General features: G+C 34.8%; 2 protein-coding genes and 1 long non-coding RNA gene across 5 annotated transcripts; all 3 read right to left on the reverse strand.

Moving 5' to 3' along the window:
• Positions 1 to 1,580: 1,580 nt before the first annotated feature.
• Positions 1,581 to 6,544, reverse strand: LOC111011156 (uncharacterized). Of its 2 annotated transcripts, none has more exons than XR_015789293.1 (3): positions 6,052 to 6,544; positions 5,110 to 5,431; positions 1,581 to 1,961 (listed from the first exon to the last, which is right to left on the reverse strand). It is a non-coding gene; the product is annotated as an uncharacterized LOC111011156 (long non-coding RNA). The 2 variants fall into 2 exon arrangements; XR_002601411.2 differs by having other exon boundaries at positions 5,110 to 5,169; positions 6,052 to 6,523.
• Positions 6,545 to 9,723: 3,179 nt separating this feature from the next.
• Positions 9,724 to 13,171, reverse strand: HCF244 (NAD(P)-binding Rossmann-fold superfamily protein). The gene is made up of 8 exons (XM_022284816.2): positions 12,971 to 13,171; positions 12,612 to 12,847; positions 12,365 to 12,463; positions 11,563 to 11,757; positions 11,036 to 11,128; positions 10,856 to 10,951; positions 10,226 to 10,366; positions 9,724 to 10,011 (listed from the first exon to the last, which is right to left on the reverse strand). Exons 1-8 carry the CDS (start codon positions 13,122 to 13,124, stop codon positions 9,835 to 9,837), a joined length of 1,191 nt encoding a protein of 396 aa, XP_022140508.1. The 5' UTR covers positions 13,125 to 13,171; the 3' UTR covers positions 9,724 to 9,834.
• Positions 13,172 to 14,353: 1,182 nt separating this feature from the next.
• RHS17 (root hair specific 17) lies at positions 14,354 to 18,709 on the reverse strand. 2 transcript variants are annotated; one of them, XM_022284614.2, is made up of 11 exons: positions 18,648 to 18,709; positions 18,165 to 18,504; positions 18,022 to 18,081; positions 17,815 to 17,905; positions 17,572 to 17,648; positions 16,953 to 17,041; positions 16,646 to 16,829; positions 16,119 to 16,300; positions 15,647 to 15,749; positions 15,233 to 15,564; positions 14,354 to 15,124 (listed from the first exon to the last, which is right to left on the reverse strand). In XM_022284614.2, exons 2-11 carry the CDS (start codon positions 18,390 to 18,392, stop codon positions 14,656 to 14,658), a joined length of 1,815 nt encoding a protein of 604 aa, XP_022140306.1. In that variant the 5' UTR covers positions 18,393 to 18,504; positions 18,648 to 18,709; the 3' UTR covers positions 14,354 to 14,655. The 2 variants fall into 2 exon arrangements, with proteins under 2 accessions (XP_022140306.1, XP_087977436.1); XM_088121310.1 differs by lacking the exon at positions 18,648 to 18,709 and having other exon boundaries at positions 18,165 to 18,635.
• Between the last annotated feature and the right edge of the window lie 1,013 nt (positions 18,710 to 19,722).

Raw genomic sequence — 19,722 nt, forward strand, 5'->3', positions numbered from 1 at the left:
GAAGAAAATTGAATCCCCTCTTACGTCACTTTAAAGAAAAAGGAGGTCAAAAGCCATTTTGAACCACATGATTGCCAAAAATGTACAAATAAAGTATTTAATACTCTCTCTGTCTCATCCAAATAACCACAAAGAAAGAAAAAGAGAGTTTGACAAATTCAATGTCATATTTCAGATCCATGGCTTTGGTTTTGTCATTTCAAATATGCTTAAGTTTTTGAAACTATTTTGGTCCATTTTCATTCTTATATTTTTAAAATGTCCATTCACCATGGTTATTTCAGTCACTATATTTTTAACTTTGATTAATTTTAGTTTATGTACCGTCTAAATATCTGTTTTTGTCATTGTAATCCTAAAAGTGATCATTACGACTATTTTATTTTTATCTCATTTATTTTATAACAATTTTAACATACCACTTCACTTACTAAAATGTTTGACTTGTAACCATAAATGTGTGTTAAAGAATTTTTATTGTGTATAAAATTCGTGTTAAAATTTTACAAATAAAGGCAAAAGCGATCACTTTTAGAAGTGCAAGGACCAAAAAGGATGTCTTTAGAGTATAAGGACTAAAAAGGAAAAAAAAAATAATTAAAGTATAAAGATCAAAATGAACTTCTTGAAAATACAATGACCAAAACGAACTAAAATAAAAAATATATGTCAATAGTTTTATATAATTATACGAACATGAAACGTGATATTGATTTACATTTAGTTATCACCATAAATATATTGTACTATTTTAACTCAGAATACAAAACATATCAAATTCACGAAGGAAAAATACTTCTCAAACACAAAAATAACATAAATAGTTAATTGCGAATTAGAAAATAATAATAATAATAATAAAACTGAAAGAATAAAATATTTAAAAAGAAAAGAAAAAGAAAAAGTTGCAATATGATGAATGACAATAATAGAGCAATGAATCCAATGGTTGATTCATAAAATTAAAAAGAAAAAAGAAAAAAATAAAAGAGCCGTACTGAAGCTGAGCATGTTTTCGATCAATTTGAAGTTCCTTTTAACAACATTTCACACTTTGCTTTGCTTTCAATCTCTTTTCCTTTCCATTTTTTAATCATAAAAAAGAAGCAAAAAAGAAAAAAAAAAAAAAAGGTGGTGCTTTTTCAATAATCACTTATGGGCTCAAAAGCACTGTCTTGATAAATCTAAAAGGTTGGCACTAGAGTGTATAAGCTGAGTTCCCTTTCTTTCTCAATTGCAACATTTTCATTGCTTAACCTTAAAATTTAAAAAACAGTTCTTTATTCATTTCTGTACGTTTGAATCATCGATCTACCTTTTTGTCACTAAATTCCAGCCATACATGACTTTTTTAGAGTTTGTGTTGTACTTTAAAGATAGTGTATACTTAAACTCTAAATTATTAAAAGTTGCAACTACGATTTCTAACTTTAAATTATGCATCTATAATCTACGTTATTTACATTCGTGGTAGAATCCATCGTAAACACTCACTAATTAAACATAAAATAGGTAAAAATAGGTAAAAATGTAGATTATATTTTAAGAATGAAAACTACTCCATTAATTTAGGCATTAAGAGATCAAAATCCTCCAACTAAAGTTCATTCTCAAACCTTTCAAAATACATTGAAGACCTCCACAAAATTAAAGTCAATTCTAGCATCAACATATCCCACAAGTCAACATCATTTTCAACAAGTTTTCGTTTCATCAAAGGCTATATCTAGCCCTACCAAAGGATAGGATAATATGGAAGAACAATAAAAAAGAAAAAGAAAGATGAAAATTTTTACCACCATAGAATTGGCTGAGATAGCATAGAAGCAAGTGAGTAAATGACAAAGTTCCAATCAATGAAGCTCCCATGAAACTTATTGTCATCACATGCAAAATGTGTAGAGAGATTCTATTATCATTCTGGTCCTTCCAACAACCTAGTGGGCATCCCCTCATTTTTCCTATAATGTCAAAATTATACAACATAGTACTTTAGATTCCTTGCACAACAATATAATATGTAATAATAATGTAATAGTACTATTTTTTCACTCCCACAACTAATGTTTGTATCCAAGGTAACACTCCAGATGGTGAAGTATCCAAAGTAAACATCCCAGCTAAATGGAATCCAATGCAAAATTAGCCTCTTAAAATGGTCATTCAGTTTTCCGAAAATGTGATTGAGTGACGTGTAAAGGTTAGAGCTACGATGCACATTGAAGTTACTAATCACGAACCAATGGTTTAAAAAGGAAACGTAGCTTCATCCATATGTACAAACACACACAATGCATCCAAACATGCTTCTCAAACAAGCCCTAAGCTTCTTCTACGAGTCCAATTTTCGGATGTATCGAAGTTAAATGGCGGGAAATACTATATTTTGAACAAACAAAGTCCCTCTTCTCAGAATTTCTGGCTTTACTTACTAACTGATCAACTAAGTAATGTGTAAACAAGCAAGTAAAAGCCTATAAAGCCTAAAACAAAGCCATGAAGAAGATCACAAAGTTAGGCAAAAGCAATGGGAAGAAGTGGGTGAAAGCTTAGAAGAAATGACAGAGCAGAGAATGAAAGGCAACTGAAATTGGAGAAGAGAGCAATGCCATTTTTGAATGCACTAAATAAAGAGATACCTTCTTTTCAGTAATCCAATGTGTTTGTTTGGATGGAGAAGAAAGTGGCATTCACTTTCACTTTTCACTTCTCACTTTCCTCTGACAGTCCCTCTCAGCTCTGAATTCTCTCAAAGCAAGACTGTCTCAATGTCTGATTTGGCTTACTAATAGGCATCAAATCCTTGCTGGGAAAGTGGGGTTAGTTCAATGGTTTTGGCAAATTTTGAGGTTTTTTTCTTTTTCCAGAAATTTTCCATTTAATGTGTTTTGGATTGTTGAGGAAAGAAAAAACTGCTAAGTGAAATAGTGTTTTGTTTTCTTGATAAAGTTTATAAATAAGGGAAATGGTATGATATATTGAAAAAGAGAGAATGTATGTCAACAACAAAGAGAGAAAGAAGATATAAATAAAGCCTCCCTTCCCCTTCCCTTGTTTGAACTTTTAAGAACATATTTTCTAAATAATTCAAGAATAATTAAGAATGGAAAAGTTGTTTTTTAAAGAAAAACGTAGAGGACAAATCAAGAACATTTTCACGAAGTCTCATCAAAATTACGGAGAGGAAATTAAGTTTTGTTTTGTTCAATATTTTGAGAGGGAGGAAGGGAGGAATTTTTTATTTGTCATTTCAATATTTTCTTTTTGGGAAGGAGTAGATATTCGTAAGCTATACTCGTATTGACATTCCATTTAAGTTTCATTATTAGTTGGTTGGTTCAAATTGATGTAATGACTATGATTTGACATATTTGAAACTTTTTGCCACATTAGTTAAAAGAAAAAAGGGAACGAATAGTTAATTATTATCAAATAAAAAACACGGTAAAATGAATAAGCATTCAATTACCTATAGCTAATTTGCACTAAAACATAACCCCAAAAGTTAAACCTTAACTTTTTGAAAATTGTCATGAGATGGCATGTTGGTCCAAAAATAAATTCTAAAGAATTTAGAGAGAATTGATTCAAACTATGGTGGCTATTTACCTGTGACTTAAATATCTTATGAGTTTCCTTGGCAACTAATTGTAGTAGAATTAGGTAGTTGTACTGTGTGTGTCAATTAATCCAAACATTCACGAATATTAAAAAATAAAAAATAAAGAAACTCTAACTTTTTGAAATGAAAATTCAAGGACTAAACATATAATTCTTTAACAGAAAAGATGCTGAGATTTTGGACATTGAAAATTAACTTGACTTAGAAACTAAGAGAGGGAAGCTATTTATCTTCCATTTTTTTAGTTCTAGAAGAAAGAAAAAAGAAATAACTAAATTATTTAAAATATTCCTATAGTTTGAAGTTAGTTTCAATTATGTCCCTATTATTTTAAAATTTTCATTTCTTCTATCTTTACCTTTAAAATTGAACAATTTTACCATAAACACAAGTGATAGAGTTTGATGTTGTAAATGGACTCATGGGCTTTAAAAATGAACAGCAAATGCAACAAGTATTGATAAACCACCATGCAATCATTTTTCCAGCCACATTTGTCAACTCAACAACCACATTTATCTGTTTCAACGATAAAATTGTTCCGTGGCATATTTAAATCGACTCTAAAGGTCAAGAGTATAACTGAAACCAACCTCAGAAAAAGTTTAGGGACATTTTGAATAATTTACCCAAAAAAAGGAAAGAAGAAATATAGATGTTCAAGACTTGAAGATAGGATGAAGGAGAGAGTTTTAATGGATCCAAGTGATTTTAAAGACAGAGGAGAAAGAGAGTTCAAGATGAAATGTACAAGGGTGAGAAACATAAAAATAAAAATGATAAAACCGTTTTTTTTTTTTACCTAAAAAGTGAAAATTTGTTCTTCACTCTCTTTCTAAGTTAGGTATCACCTACAGAAAAATCTACTGGACCATGTATGTGCCAAAGAATTAGTGGATCACAAGTTGTAAGCTTTTAGAATTTGTAGCCTAAAACAAGTGGTTCACATGTCACAGAATACCAAGACCTAATTACCAACAAGAAGAAAAAGAAGAGAGAGAAAAAAGGGCATTACATAAAGCCATTAAAATAGACTTTGTCTGTAGTGACTGTAATTATTTTCCCAATCTCTATATGCAAAGGGTTATCAAATATGAGCAAGGCATCCAATCATAATATGCAGAATTCATAAAGTAGACAACTATTGGCATGACTAGGATGATGTCATTTACCCCACCACACTGATCAGTTCAGTGAATTGAAAGAGATGCGCACTCAGAAAATCCTGATTGAAAGAGATGGGACGAGCACTAGTAAAGGAACAAGCCAGATCAAAGTATGAAAACACCATTCTTCAATCATCATTCTCTAATTTCAAAAGCCATAGAGAGAGATAGAGAGAAGGCATAATAATAAAGGATGAGACAGATGAAAGAATAAGGACCCAACTTCACAGCTGTGATCTTGGCCTTTGCTTTATTTTTACTTCAACTGATTGAAGAATTTTATGAGGGAGAGAATGAAGTTGGTGGGAAGAAATCAAATACCTCAAGAGATGCACAGTTTCCCAGTGAAGTGTGAACAACATCCCACTTGGTGAATTGGTCCTGAGAAGATTTAAGATTGAATGAGCCATCTGTATAGAAACTTAGGAGGATGAGACTCTTTCAGATCAAGACTAAGATTAATCCAACAACTGTTCCTATATTAATTCACACCTCTTAAGATTTAATTAGAAATTGAGACAATGAAAGGAAATTCTAACTTCAATTCTACACCAATTTCCTTTTGCTTTTCTGTTGTTCATACACTCGTCTAGCTCAACATCACCGTTCCTACTAATGTCCTATAGAATTGTTGAAAAATCCTCTGCATAGAACGAAGCACGTTACTAGGTTCTTTGAAAATTTTTAATACAAAGATGCATAAGGTTTAATTTAGATTATTTTTCTTGGCTTCTATAATGAAGTATTCAACACATAGGACTCATTAATCCAAGAACACTAAAATATCACTAAAATTTATTTTTATCTTATTCTATTGTCAGTGTATTTCAATTAGTATCAAAAGGAATATTCATAAAGGTATTAGATACTCTACAATCATTTTGATAAATTTTTCCCAATAAAAGAACTACTTCATTGAAAATATGAAAGTAAACCAGAGGACAAAAAGAAGGTGGAGGAAAGCTTTAACCCAGTCTAAAGAAGCTACAGAAAAGCGTTCCAATTAGCACAAAGAAAAGAAAAGAAAAGTCATAGTTACATAAAGGTTTGGACAAGGTTCACCAAGACAGTCAAAAACACTATGCTCCTGTAAGCTTTATTTCCCCTTCCTGAAAAATACTATTGTTTCTTTCTAACCAAAAACCCAAAGAAAAGAGCTAATGAAGTTCATCTATAGGAGCTTGACCTCTTCTTTAAAAGGTTGATTAAGAAAGCAAACATGGAGAAGGATAATGATAAAGTTAGAAAGTAGAGTGAAACAACCTGGACGAGTTAATTAGGGCAGGGGATTCAGAAATGGGAAGCCATTTGAGCAGATGATGAAAGGATGGTTTTGAGTTTCTTTGTTGTTCTTGCACAAAGCATACCAATTTAAGTGGAGAGACTTCTTGGGATTCTTTCTTTGGACTTTATCATGATTCATGAGTGTTGATGCACCCAAAAAAAATAATGAAGATCTTCAATCTTCATCTTTCGGGAAGAGTCTCACCAAAACTCTATATGATAGTCGAGGACTTGAGAATCTGTTGTAATATCTTTCAGAAAAAGACTTGTCGGGTCCGTGAACCATAGAGATTTATCCTGAAACTTGTGGGGGCAAGTACTGTTTACAAGATCCATAAGAGAATTCCACTTTATCGCCTCCCAATCGTTCAAGTTTGTTTTGAAATCTAAATACCACGAAGGGGAGCTAGACTTCCAAATCTGACTGATGGGTCGATTTTTGCCATTAGCCAACACATAGATTCTAGGAAACCTGGAAGTAATTGAAGCTTCACCTGTTCAAGAGCCTTCCAAGAATACAACACTTTGTCGTTGCCCACTACCGATTTAACTCTACCAGCAAAGAGATGTTCCATACTTGTAAAATTCCAAAAAGTTGCTATTCGGGAATGACTTTAAGTTATTAAATGGGGATTGATAGCTTATAAATTGGCTATTTCTTCTACTCTCATCCTTCTATGACATTGGTTTCAAATGCATAGTGGTATAATTCTTCTCCTACAAAAGCTTCTGAACCGATCCCGCCTATTTACTCTAACCCAGATGTAATGCAAATCTCTAGCTTGTCTATCACAGCAAACCTACAGTCTTTTGTACCCACAGAACTTGATCCACATGATCACAGTTCCGTCCAACCTACTCCAACTCCACTTGTTGATGCACATGCGAAGGCCACTCAAGCATAGCAGGCATTTTTAATCCTGAAACCAGACTTAAGTTTAACTAAACATGATAATATCGTATATAGGACCAGAGAATGTCAAGGGAGGTTCTAACTAGTCACAAGAGGAATGTGATGCTTTGTTGAGAACAATATTATCGACCTCATGATTGAGAAATTGATGCAAATGGGTTTACTGAAGCAAAAGACTATTGGCTGTATTTTACATTATAAAGCTCATCAATTGACAAAGGTATCAATATTATCAAACCCATTGCTCGACTTTAATGAAACTTACAGTCCAATAGTAAAACCTCTTATTAACCAAAAGATGGCAGCTCCGACCATAGGTGTGACGTGTGAATAGGGCGTTCTAAAAGTGCGTCCTCATGGGGAAGCCTCAAGCTAGATCGTAAAAAACTGATTTATAAATTGAATAAGGCTATGTGCCTAGTTTGACAAGCTGAAGGCATGTCTTTTGCATCTTGGTTTCCAAAGTTCAAGAAAGACCCAATCTCTGATCATTAAACTCCCTTTGCTCCTTTGAGTTTGACATTCTGGTTAATGTGGATGAGATATTCATTTTTGGCGGCTGCCCCACTGAATTAAATGAACTCATCGAATCACACAATAAATTTTTCATTGAAGGATCTGAAGACTCTCAATAACTTTCCCGAAATGGATATTACTAGGGGCCCTCAAACGGATTACATTTTTTACTTGTTGAAGAAAACTAATATAGAAAGTGCTTGCTCCTTTTTTACATCTATGTCCAGTGGCCTTTGTTGCCTACAATGGCGATTGTTTTCCTAATGCTAAACTTTATCAATGTATTGTCAAGGCCTTGCAATATGGTAATTTCACACGTTCAGACAGAGCTTTGTTGTCAACAGCAGCGGCCAACTTATGCATAAAGCTGTCGAGCAAATTCTGCGTTACCTAAAAAGGTTTGATGCACAGTTTGATATATCAGTCCATGCCTATGTTGCTGTTGATTGGGCTTCTATTCTATACGAAATAATTTCAAGTCAACTACTGGCTTTGCAATATTTTTTTATGATGATATTGCCACTTGGTCATCCAAAAAGCAGAAAGTCATCTCAGTAGCACAGAAGCTGGGAATGTTGTGTGGTGCGACAACCTCAGCCAATTTTGCATAGCAAACACAGCAAAATTGGCATTATTCCCTCCTGAATGAGCCTAGTGCACGGTTGGCCAACCCCTGCCATTGTTTTGTGTGCAACCTCAGTGCAATTTATTTGAGCACAAATCTCATACATATGCATGAATGAAACACATTAAATTGGACTTATATTACTTGACAAGGTCCTCAATAAGAGTTTATCTGTATATCACTTGCACGTGACACGATCAGCCTGCTCATCTCCTCACGAAGTTGTCCCGTCTTCTACTGTTAAAGGTTAAAACACAAGCTCAAAGTGGTTCCCTCTACCACCCTCAGAATGCAAGTTAGTGATTCTCCCCATCTCTTCCTCGCCCTTATCTCCATAGGTAGGATAGCTTTTTCATTATGAAAGTTCCTAAATTCATGCATCCACCCAAGATCCCCTGTTTATTGAATGTTAATTATCAATTTAGAAAGGTTAGCACCTTTTATCTCAATAAAATGAAAGAATCTCCCATCAGACTCCATTCCCTTGAGGAAAAAAGAAAACTACCACAAGGGAATTAATTAAATACAATCATGAAATAGATTGTTGGAGGACATACCTTACATTATTTTCCGCATGTAAGTGGCAACCTCACTTGTATTGCTGAAAAGATTTGGGAAGGAAATTCCAGGCGACACAAATTAGCTTAGAATAACCATCTTCCATAGTAAACTAACGAGTAGTTTTGATAGCAGCATGCCCAATGGATTGCGTAGAGTTCCACTTTCTGTCATCACCATTGCCCTGGAAAACCTTCTGAAGTACTTTGAAGGAATCAGACAGTCTGTTCCACACCAAACAGTTCAGCCAAAATGAAAAGGACTGTCCTTCGACAAAGTGCTCTTTCCTTTTGTTTCCTCAACTATTATCCTTCTATTTTGAAACTAATGTCCCTACTATACTTCATTGAAGGAACCTAAGGAACCTGGTCCTCCCTCCTCCAACCTAAATCTTCCTCGGTCAATATCAGTTCAATGATCTCTATATATATTTCAGGCAAATTTAGCTTCCTAACTCTATGTTTAAATTAACATTTTTTTTTTTTGGATAAGAAACCTAAGACATGTATTATAAACAAAAAAAAGTCAAAACAGCCTAAGGGTTGGGGTAGAGAGAACCCCCACCCAAAAAACGCTAAAAGATGGCTTTCCAACTGTTCACAACCATAGAGAAGCTGTAGTTATAGACGAATTTCCTATTTGTAAGACACCACTAAGAAGATGGTTCTATACATTCCTACCAAAGGTGTCAAAAGTGTAAGTCTCATCTTCAAATGTTTCTAGCCAAATGTGCCAAATAATAGCCCTCCCTGCACAATTCCAAAGGAATTTAGCCTTTCTAGATAAAAACCAGCTCGTCAAAACTTCAGTGACTGCGTATACAAGCCGAAATGCTTAAAAATCCAGCAGAAAGTACCAGCTCGGACCGCGAAAGAGCAATGGATGAATAAGTGTTGTGAGGTGTATACTTTTAATCTCAGCATGCACAACTTTTACTAATATAAATACTAAAGCATGACTTATCTGCAAGCATCACAACAAAGTTTACACTGCTACAATTGAACAGCATAATATAGACAGATCATAGGTGGACAGGGGGTTAAGGGAAGAGATTAGAAATAAATGAATGGCTTACCTTACATGAGAAGTTACGATGTATCAACAGTTAAATACATACAAAGCTTCATATACATTACAAATCGAACTGACTTCATATAAAAATGTCAGATTGCTTTGATTGTGCTTTGAGATCCTTCAATTTCTTCAAAATGTTTGTGAAGTAATCCTGCAAGTATTTCTCTAAAGTTACTATATCTTTTGCATCTACACCAAGGAGATTGTATGTCTCTGTCATTGGAACAGAGAAAACGGTGTCGCTTGTAAGAACCTACAAATTTCCCAGCGAAAGATGTTAGCCTCTTTACATGAACATGTTCACGAATAAGAGCTTTATCAATGAAAAGGCAGTCGTGTTAATTCTGGCTGTAGCTTATCACATATCAATGAAAAATCTGCCCAATGTAAAAAAAACAATAATAAAAGTAAAAAAGAAAAAGGACCCTCAATAGATGCAGTATAGCAGAAATACAAGGGCTTATTACCTCTGAAAATGCTAATCTGTCAGCAACATCATTTGTCCACTCAAAAAACCTTGTCAGTTGACGAGTGAATCTCAACACTGTAACTGGAACTGTAGTAACATTTGCATCTTGTCCAGCAAGCCTCTCACATAATGTAATTACCTGGAAACAAAATGTAACTTATAAAATCACAGAGCATCTTTTGCTATAGGGGCAATGTCGCACAACATATCACTTATGGATGCAACGTCAATAGAGCAACACTGTTCAACCAAAATAACGTATCAATACATTGTCTGTGCTAATTGCTATATCATAATTTCCTAAAAAACCACGAGATATTGAAGAGAACTGTGTTGATTACAGCAAGTTCTAATTGAAGAAAATGAAAGCCAAAATATATGTACTCAGCCACTCCTACATGATACATGTTCAAGCTTTAAGTTCTTGCATGATTTCACCATGGGAGGGGGAAAAAGGTTGTAAAAAGGGGGCATATAGGTCCAGATGACATAGCTCAACTTGTAAGTGCTTTTCGGTTTCAATTTTGAGCAGTCTGATAGAGGTAAATGAAATTCTTATTCTGGGTAGGTCTGGTGAGGAGCTTAAAGAAATAGTCTGTCTTACAGAAACCAGGATATGATTACTTACCTCTTGAGTTGTCCATGCCCGAGGGCCAGCAAATGTCAGAAGTTTCCCATTTATATTCTCATTACGCAATGCAATAAATGTCAACCTAGCTATATCCTGATAAATAAAAATATCATGTTAGATATCATGATTTATTATGACTACATTGAAAACAATCAGAAGCTATATTCTTAAGCAAACCTGGGTGTCCATGTAGGCAATTCGTGTGGGAGCATCAGTTCCCCAAACAGATTTCTCTTCTAGTATAGGTACTGCATACTGCCCAATGAGACCCTGAACAAACAAGAACTTCCTCTTAGTATCAACTTTCAAGAATAAAATGGAAGCTTTGTGAAAATAAATAAAGAGAAAACACAAAACTCAAGAACGTCAAATTATAGGGATAGACATTCATTGAAAGATAAAATGATCAAGTGCTAATTCTGGTGTACCTTTCTTTGAGTCTACAGACTATCTATCTATTCATGCATATGAGCAGAGAACTATGTCGAAGAACAGGTGCCTTAAAGAGTACAAATATACCAGAATAATTCATTTCAATTTATTGGTTCTTTTTTTAAGTTTTTATGAATGGACTGTAGGATCGATTCTGATATGAAACTAGTTCCTCCAGGAGGGTGGGATAAATCTAAAAAAAATCCACAACTAGTAGCAGCCAATAAATTATATAGTAGAAAACAGGGAGCTTCAATTAAAGTGATAATTACTTGCATGAAACCACATAGCCGGATGATGATATGATTCAGGCCCGCATCCTTGAGAAACTTCTCAGTGCAATACTTGATCTCCATAAGTGGAACTTCAGGATGCTTGTCACAGTTATGGATGGAAAAGAAAATATATTTCTGGATTCCCATAGCCTTTGCACATTGTATCAGAGCAACTTTTCCTTCCCAATCTACCTAAATAGAACATAAATCGGATAAGACATAGATCTTGATAAAGCTCGAGGAGGGACTCTTGTTAGACTTCAAATCTCAGAGTGCCACAGTTAGTGTTAGATTAATCACTTGAAATACGAGACAATGAATGTAATCATCATAAATTTTACAATTGCTTAAAGTAACATTAAATTTGCAATTGAACTATTGAATGATAATAAGCTATAGTATCATGATATATGTCTAACAATTATTCACTTGAAGATCACCGTTAATTTAAGCATCTCATTCAAGTCATTGATGTCTAACAAGTCAGTATAACAAGCAGTCAAGTACTGTAATAATAATTGTAATGTAATCAGGTACTAGGAGAAAAGAACCTGAGCCACTAGACTAAAATAATACGAAGAGATGAAAAACATGAAAATTATTCATAATGTGATAATATAATTATAAGTAAAACTACAAACTCATAAAATTTCAAACAGCAAAACAGTTCACCGCTCAATTTTATTTTAGTGGCTCGCAAAGCTTCGTCTACACTACACGTTTGTAACAGAAAATAGATATAAATGTAAAATGCAACAACGTTTATAGAAAAGACTCGAAAACTCAATATGAAAATCACCGTCTTAATGGGCTCTTCCGGCCGTCCTGTAGCACAGTCTATGATAGTGTGAATGCCGACCAATGTTGCAGGAATGGTTTCAGGTTTACTTAAATCGGCCTGCCATACATACAACAATGTTCCAGCCTCAGTACTGAACACAAGATCGTCAACACAATAAAACATCTATTTCGCGATTCGTATATTCGATGCAATGCATTGAGCAGAAACGAAGAACATAAACATAGATATCGAGAATGAGACACACATTGACGACAATAGCGCCCCAATCGCGAAGAAAATCAGCAGGAGCCGGTCGAGGCCTAACAAGACACCGAACTTCGTAGCCTTCGTCCAATGCGCGCCTCACAATCTGCCTACCAAGAGTTCCGGTAGCACCGACCACCAGTATGCTAGTCGGCCGGACCGGTGTCCCCGGCGCCAGATTCACAGGTCCTGTTGGCTGAGCCGTACATTTAACTACCGGTAGCAAGCAAGATCTCCCTAGCACAATACCATCACAAACACACAGAAAATAAACAACCGGAATCATAAATTCTCTTCGGTCATCTACATAGAAGGTAGCAAATTAGTCGGGAGAGTGATGGATAAGAACTGAGCATTTACCGGAGGAAGATGAAACGCATGGAGAGGCGTGTGAAGGAAACGAAGAGAGCAGAGCATCGGAGGCCGCGAACGCGCGGCGGGAAGAGAAGGTGTCGCGGTGTCGCCGGTGGAGTTTGCCAGGTGGCGCTAGTTGTGTGGGCAGCCTCAGCGCCATTGTTTTATCTTTTGGTTTCTGTGTAGTGTTTGTCACTCTCTCTGAGAGAGAGAATAAAGGATGAAGAAAAAGAATTAAAGATGTGAAACTTGCCACGTCGATCTCGGAAGTGGATTATGATACGTTCCACGTGTCGTATCTCACCCGTCTACTCTGAGTTAATGTTTTCTTCTTATTATTTATGATTATTTAATTAAGGAATTGTTTTAAACTTTAGTTTACTGAATTAATTAAAAAATAATTATATTAAAATTCGACCGCCCTAGCTTGAGCATAGTTTCAATCGGGTTGATTTTAGTTTAGTTTCAAATTAGCAGCCAACTTCGAGTGGTAATATATGTCCTATAAATTCTATTGGCAAACCTATGTCCTATAAATTCTATTAGCAAACCAATTTAAATAGTTTAGGTACAGTTTGATAAGAATTTCCTTTTAAAATTCCTACTTTATAGTCAAATTTAAAAAATGAAATAAAATTTTGAAGCTACTTTTTTTTTTCAAAATCTAAGTTAGATTTTAAAAATGTTATATAACAAAACAAAAGAAAGTGAAGTGAAAGTAATGTGTTAGCTTCACTTTTAAAAATAGAACATTAAAGAAAAAAATAAAATAAGTTTTGAGCAAGATTTTAATTATTAATGTAAGTATTATGAAATAGAAAGATTAAAATATTCATCTCATGTGGATTTAGTTGATATTAGTAAAGTTTTAGATTTGTATTTAATTAATTTATTTATAACTTGTTAATTAGTATTTTATATTTCAATTAGCTATTTTTTTTTTGTTTTTCTGTTAGGCTATAATTTAGTATCGCCTATTAGTATTAATAGGCTGCATCACCCAACATATTTATAGTTAACCTACCACAACTATTATTGTGGTTGCTAATAGAATTCAATTTCAAAATAATAATAATTACCTTTCATAGTCTTAAAATTTTAGTTATAATTTAGAAAAAATTGTTTACTAAAAAGACTACAATAGAAACCTAACATATTACCATATAGTTAACTTAGCTTAATGAATCAAGACTTTTTTTTATTTAAAAAATTTGAAGATTCCAATCCCCATTCCCACCCATTGTTAACTAAACTATTCTCATAAAGTTGATCTATCTCATAGTAATAGTAAATTTACACGAAGGTACTGATGTAAATGGTAAGTAATAAATGAAATTAAATAAATATGAGGATTCAATTAAACAAAAAATGACCGCAGACAACCCAGAATGACCAAAATCTGCTCAAACCATCATCCATTTATGAACTATTGAAGTTACCATCTCTGCCTCCATCCACCGGAAGAATTCAAAAAATAAGCAAAACTAGAAGCTAATGCCCTAAAATCCAATTCTAAATGTTCCTTACTGTACAAATTTCAAAACCTATGCCGACCTATTATCCTTTCCCACCTCCGTTCTATGTACAGAATGCAGAATTGCTACTACTTTGAAAAATGTTATGCAATTGGATGGGTAACCAAAAATTACCCAAAAAAAATTGGTCAAACCTTATTGAACTGACCCTTTTGGTTAGTCTGAAAATAACTCTTCCAATTCTGGTCGCTCAGGCTTCGCTTGAACACCAAGATCAGAGTCAGAAATATTGGCCAATCTTTTCTCTCCCAAACCAACTCCAATTTCTAAATATTCCATGCCAGACCAGTCTTGGTCGTCTTCTGTTGCTGCAGTTTGATCGTTTGTCATCTTTCCTGTCTCTTTGTAGCCATTGTTGTTTCTCATAACATCATCTGTTTGGTTGGGAAGAAGAAGTGGAATTCTCTTGGCCTTTGAGTCAGATTCCTCGCATATGCAGGCTGATGGGTTTTCATGAAACTCACCTCTTCCAGGCTTCACCTCATTTGGCTCTCCCATGAAGCCAACTTGATATGTTTGGACCTTAGATGAAAATTCTCCCCATGTCATGTTGTTTCGGTCCATGAACACTCGGTACAGCTTCTTGGCGTTCGGCCGGATGGTTGGTTTGTGGCCGAAGTACCTCCTGCAATAAAGAAATGTACTTCCATTGTTAATGTGTAAAGCTTAGAAAGGTGTTTGGCAAATGCTTCAAATTGGATTTGGTTACTTAAAGATGTTACTGACAAAATACCTTCGTCCCGCTAAAATCTTTGCCATGTTCCCATTATTGTTTGTGACAAAAACATTACTTTCATCACAAACAATGAAGTCTAGAGCAGCCATTCGAGAAGAAAATGAAGAAAATGGTGCCAACTCTTCCTGGCTGGCTAGAGTCTCCTTAGTATGGAAATTTGGAAACAGTGCTTTTAATGGAGCTAGAGTTTTCTCTCCTCCATATACTTCGCCAGATGCTACATAAAGTTGCACATCACTTCCGAAGCCCAGCCCTCGAAGCATGAGACCGACTTCTTCTGGAGTGAGAGGGCATCTTCCATGCCTTCGTACTTTATCGGGATTGCTCACCTGCAAATCACACAAAGGATAGGATTTCATATTCCAAATTCCAATCCAGATGATAACTTCCATGACCAAAATAGAACCTTACATGTAAACTTTTCCATCTCTTTCGAATTTCTCCAAGTTCTTTCCTTTCAGTCTCTCCACCACCATAATAGCATCCAGAAAATGCAAGCATATCAGGCTCAAACCTGAGTGACGATACATTATCAAACTTACATCAACCAACTTCTAAATTTTAATTCAAAAAAATACTCCAAAGAATTAAATCTAGATTTTGGACGGGCATCTTTTTTACGGCAAGCAAAAATCTTAATGGCCATATATAGCTTAAATGTGTATTCAACTATATCAAATTATGCGATCACGAGAAATGCAAACTGCAGAAGTAAACAAAAAAAAAATAAATCACAGCAGAAACCTATTCAACCACATTACTTAAATCTGCACTTCAACTATGTTCTTGCCGTAATATTACATGGATGTATGCTTTAGAAGCCATAAATAAATAAGCAACTGTTAGCATATTGAAGCAGGTAAAGAATAGTTTATTGTATCACCTCAGATGTAGGGCAATAAAATTTTTGCTTTTCATCCTCATCCTCTCAGCCAATTTTTGACCCATTTCATTGATCTGATCAGTAAACTTTAAAGCATGATAGTTAACTCTGCATCTTAACTTCTGTAAGTCCGTTGCCAACCTATTTGAAAGCCTATAATCAAATTTTCCAAGCTGAACAGCCTGTAGAAAAGAAAAGAAAACGTTAAAAACTTGACCCAATTTTAAAATTATCAAAATGCTTCAATGAAAAGGACAGTTGATGCACAATATGACATATACCAACACATCACAAGTGGTCATGAAGAACACATGGAAATCAACTAAATAGTGCAAAAACCTAATTAATTTATACAGACATGCAACGCAGAAACGAAGCAATGAGATATTTATTGAAGGTACCAACAATTTACTCCTCAAACATGCTATTTGCTTGAATACCAAATCAATCAGGGTCTTGAGTTGCATCAGTGATAAACAAAGTATATTGACACTATAATTAATTGCTGTTCTGAACTGTATACTTACATGCTTCTTTTTAAGAACAGGAAGAACATGTGTTTCATAGCATTTTGGAGAACACTTCCTTGGAACACGCATGCTATGCGGAGTCATAGCTTTCCCAACCTTCATTGGTAATTGTTTGATGATTTGAACATCTTTCGAGAGAAATGTAATAAACCAGTCAACATCAAAGATTTCTGCAAAATTGCTGCATCAAGCACCACTTTTCAAATAAGTACCATAGATCTACTAAGTTTACTTCCATCGACACCATTTACTATTATAAAGGTAGCCTCAAATAGAATGTGATCGAAAAGTCTTTATTACTAACCTGGTATCCTTCCAAAATGAATTTTGATCAAGCTTCGGAACAACTAGAGTGGCATTCAAAATGTAAGCTGCAACAACAGCATCTGTTATCTGCAGTCATAGTTCTAAACATATTATGGGAAGAATGAGAAAATAACACCCATATTCATATCTTACACTTTGCAGTAAACGCATACTTCAACATTCATATATCAAATTTCGTACTGGTTACTATACATATAAATAGTGAAGAGAAGCAACTGCCATCCATCAGTTTAAGGCTGTAGCTCATAAATATCTTTGTATGTGGAATTTCATTTCATTAATCAACATCTAGATATAATTAATGCGTAATAGAAGGGAAGACATGCCTCGTTGGCCCTTCACAAGTTATAAACTGCCCCAGCACATACACGCTTTCAATAGAAAAAATATATATATTTCGAAACTTATTCCAGTCAACTAAAGCCAGCCAATTTTTTTTGGCACTAAATCAGGGAATAATTGTGAACTGAAAAGAAATACTTGAATTAGACGATCAATCTCCCCCAATGAACAAATTTTTAAAATTTACAACTTTACTCAATCTCCAAAACGTTCACTACAATTAAATCCAGAATCGAGTAGTAGACGAGACTTACCCCTGTTCTTTGTTGATTAAGGCCTCCACTCGTACTAATCAACAAGTATCTATCGGGATCGGTTTTCTCAGCCGCCGCTGCAATTCACAGAAACACAGCTCAGATTTAATGAAGAGTAGCCTCGTGGAACAAAGTTAAAATTAAATAAAATTTTGAGAAAGAAATACGCAATCTATATTCAAATCGAACAAAGAGAGGGCACAAAATTCAAGCGTTATTAAAACGAAGAATTAAATGCTTTACTCGGGAACTTCTTGCTGGCATTGCTACATCCATAGAAGAAACTCGATTGACCTGTAGCCCATAAATCACGGTCCAAAATCCTTCCACTTTCCTACATAATATTTCAACAAACACGGCATAAGAAATTTCCAGAAGCAATTACGAAAACTCAAAGACACAAAAACCAGAACTCGAAATCTCCGATCCAACAATATTAAAATTCCGTACAGGAACGTCGAAGGATGATTCCAAAACAGAATTCGATACGTGCTCAATGCCGCGGTCTCTCTGAAAAGCAAAAACGGGCAGAAACAGAATAAATAACAGATAAACATTACGAAACGGCGAGAGCAGAGATGAGCGGTCCATACCGAGCTTCCACCATTGAAGAGAGTTAAGTGGAGATGATCATGATGGATTACAGGGGAGGAAACAAGAAGAGACAGAGCAACAAAGCAGAGGAAAACACAACCAGCTAGAGCAGAGAGAATCGGAAAGATATGGTAGTAGAAACGGCGGCGACGGAAGAAAACGTCACAGAGAAGATGGTGAAGACCGGCGAGAGTTGTATCGGCCTCAGTCCGCCGCTTCTTGTTCATGGCGATCGGAGAAACAGAGGAGGAATACAATATAGATATGGCACAGCGGCGGCGGCGGAGACGGAGGCGAAGAGCATCCGATGGCCGGTGGATTTGCAGGACCGAGTCGCGCCTTCGAACGATGATGAAGACGACGAGTAGCAAGAATTGTATATAAACTTTCCCCCACAACTCAACAAAAATAATAATAATACTAATAAATAAATAAAATAAAAATTGGTAGAGAGAGAATGTTAAGTCTAACTCAGTTCTCACCTCGAACTAATCGTATCCAAAATCTTTGTGGAGTTCGGCTATCCTGCGACTGCTCACACCGTTTTTATCCGTCTCTCGCCTACTCTTCAACTGATTTTTTTTTTTTTTTGAGTTCTCAACTGATTTTCTTAAATTGTTTTTTGTTATATTTTATTTTTAGAATTTTATCAAGAGATTTAAACCACCATCTACTAGGAAAGATGCTACTGTCTCACCATTCTTTTCAACTATTAAAATTCAAGTAGAATAACAATATTTTATTTTTTTAAAATTAAAAAATCATTGAGATTTTATCTTTTGATTTTAAAATCGTAAATTTTTAAAATATTATATCTCAAATGAATGGTGAAATTTTAAATAAGAGATAAATACAAATATCTAATGATTTGAGAGTTATGTTATTGATGAAGATCTATTTAAAAAAGTGATTTTAAAAATTTTCTGAAAAGTAGTTTAAAAAAATTATACTAAAAATAAACAGATAAAGAACAAACTAAATTTTTAGAAAGTAAAATTATTATAAATTATTGGGTCTTTCTTTAGAATCATTATGAATAATTGTTTAATAAGATAAAGTGTTTGAAAATTCAAATAACGGAAAATTAATGAACTCCATGGAATCAGTGAAGGGTTGAAAATTCAAATATTTTAAATTATTAAACTTCTCGAAAAAGGGTGAGGCGATTCCTGATTGGCTATGGGAAAACGAAATTCGGAAAATACGGTGTGAGCGCCTACAGGGGAACGTCCCCACTCCACGGCATTTGTATTTCTTCATTCTGCCGGCACGGCTGGGCAAACAGCTTGGTTAGTTCACGTGCAGGTCACGTGCTCACAAAACGCCATCCATTTTGAGGGTGACGGCGAATTATGGCGCGTGTTCTGATTGGCCAGTGGGGAGACAACAGGGCAACGAGGTGAAATGATGGAGGACTGTGAGGCTCACGCGCGGGGAGGCGCGTGGGACGAGAATCAACCCGGCGAGTCATGACGTTGTCGTTTAGAGTTTGTTTTACACGCTTGACGACGTGGTTTTTGTGATTATTTATTTTTAATTTTTGTTTTAAACTTCTTT

The sequence above is a fragment of the Momordica charantia genome (genome assembly GCF_013281855.1).
Source record: "Momordica charantia cultivar OHB3-1 chromosome 2 unlocalized genomic scaffold, Mcharantia_2.0 BLBB01000002.1, whole genome shotgun sequence".
In the NCBI taxonomy this organism is placed as follows: Eukaryota; Viridiplantae; Streptophyta; class Magnoliopsida; order Cucurbitales; family Cucurbitaceae; genus Momordica; species Momordica charantia.

Excerpts from the sequence above, each read along its gene's own strand:
- HCF244 (XM_022284816.2), bottom strand. The coding sequence starts at position 13,124 with ATGGCGCTGAGGCTGCCCACACAACTAGCGCCACCTGGCAAACTCCAC. Across the intron at positions 12,848-12,970 it reads ATGCGTTTCATCTTCCTCCG|GGAGATCTTGCTTGCTACCG; the intron begins GTAAATGCTCAG and ends GTATTGTGCTAG. Across the intron at positions 11,129-11,562 it reads GGCTATGTGGTTTCATGCAA|GGTCTCATTGGGCAGTATGC; the intron begins GTAATTATCACT and ends TTGTTTGTTCAG.
- RHS17 (XM_022284614.2), bottom strand. The coding sequence starts at position 18,392 with ATGAACAAGAAGCGGCGGACTGAGGCCGATACAACTCTCGCCGGTCTT. Across the intron at positions 17,649-17,814 it reads TGCCAGCAAGAAGTTCCCGA|CGGCGGCTGAGAAAACCGAT; the intron begins GTAAAGCATTTA and ends TGTGAATTGCAG. Across the intron at positions 16,301-16,645 it reads CTGTTCTTAAAAAGAAGCAT|GCTGTTCAGCTTGGAAAATT; the intron begins GTAAGTATACAG and ends TCTTTTCTACAG.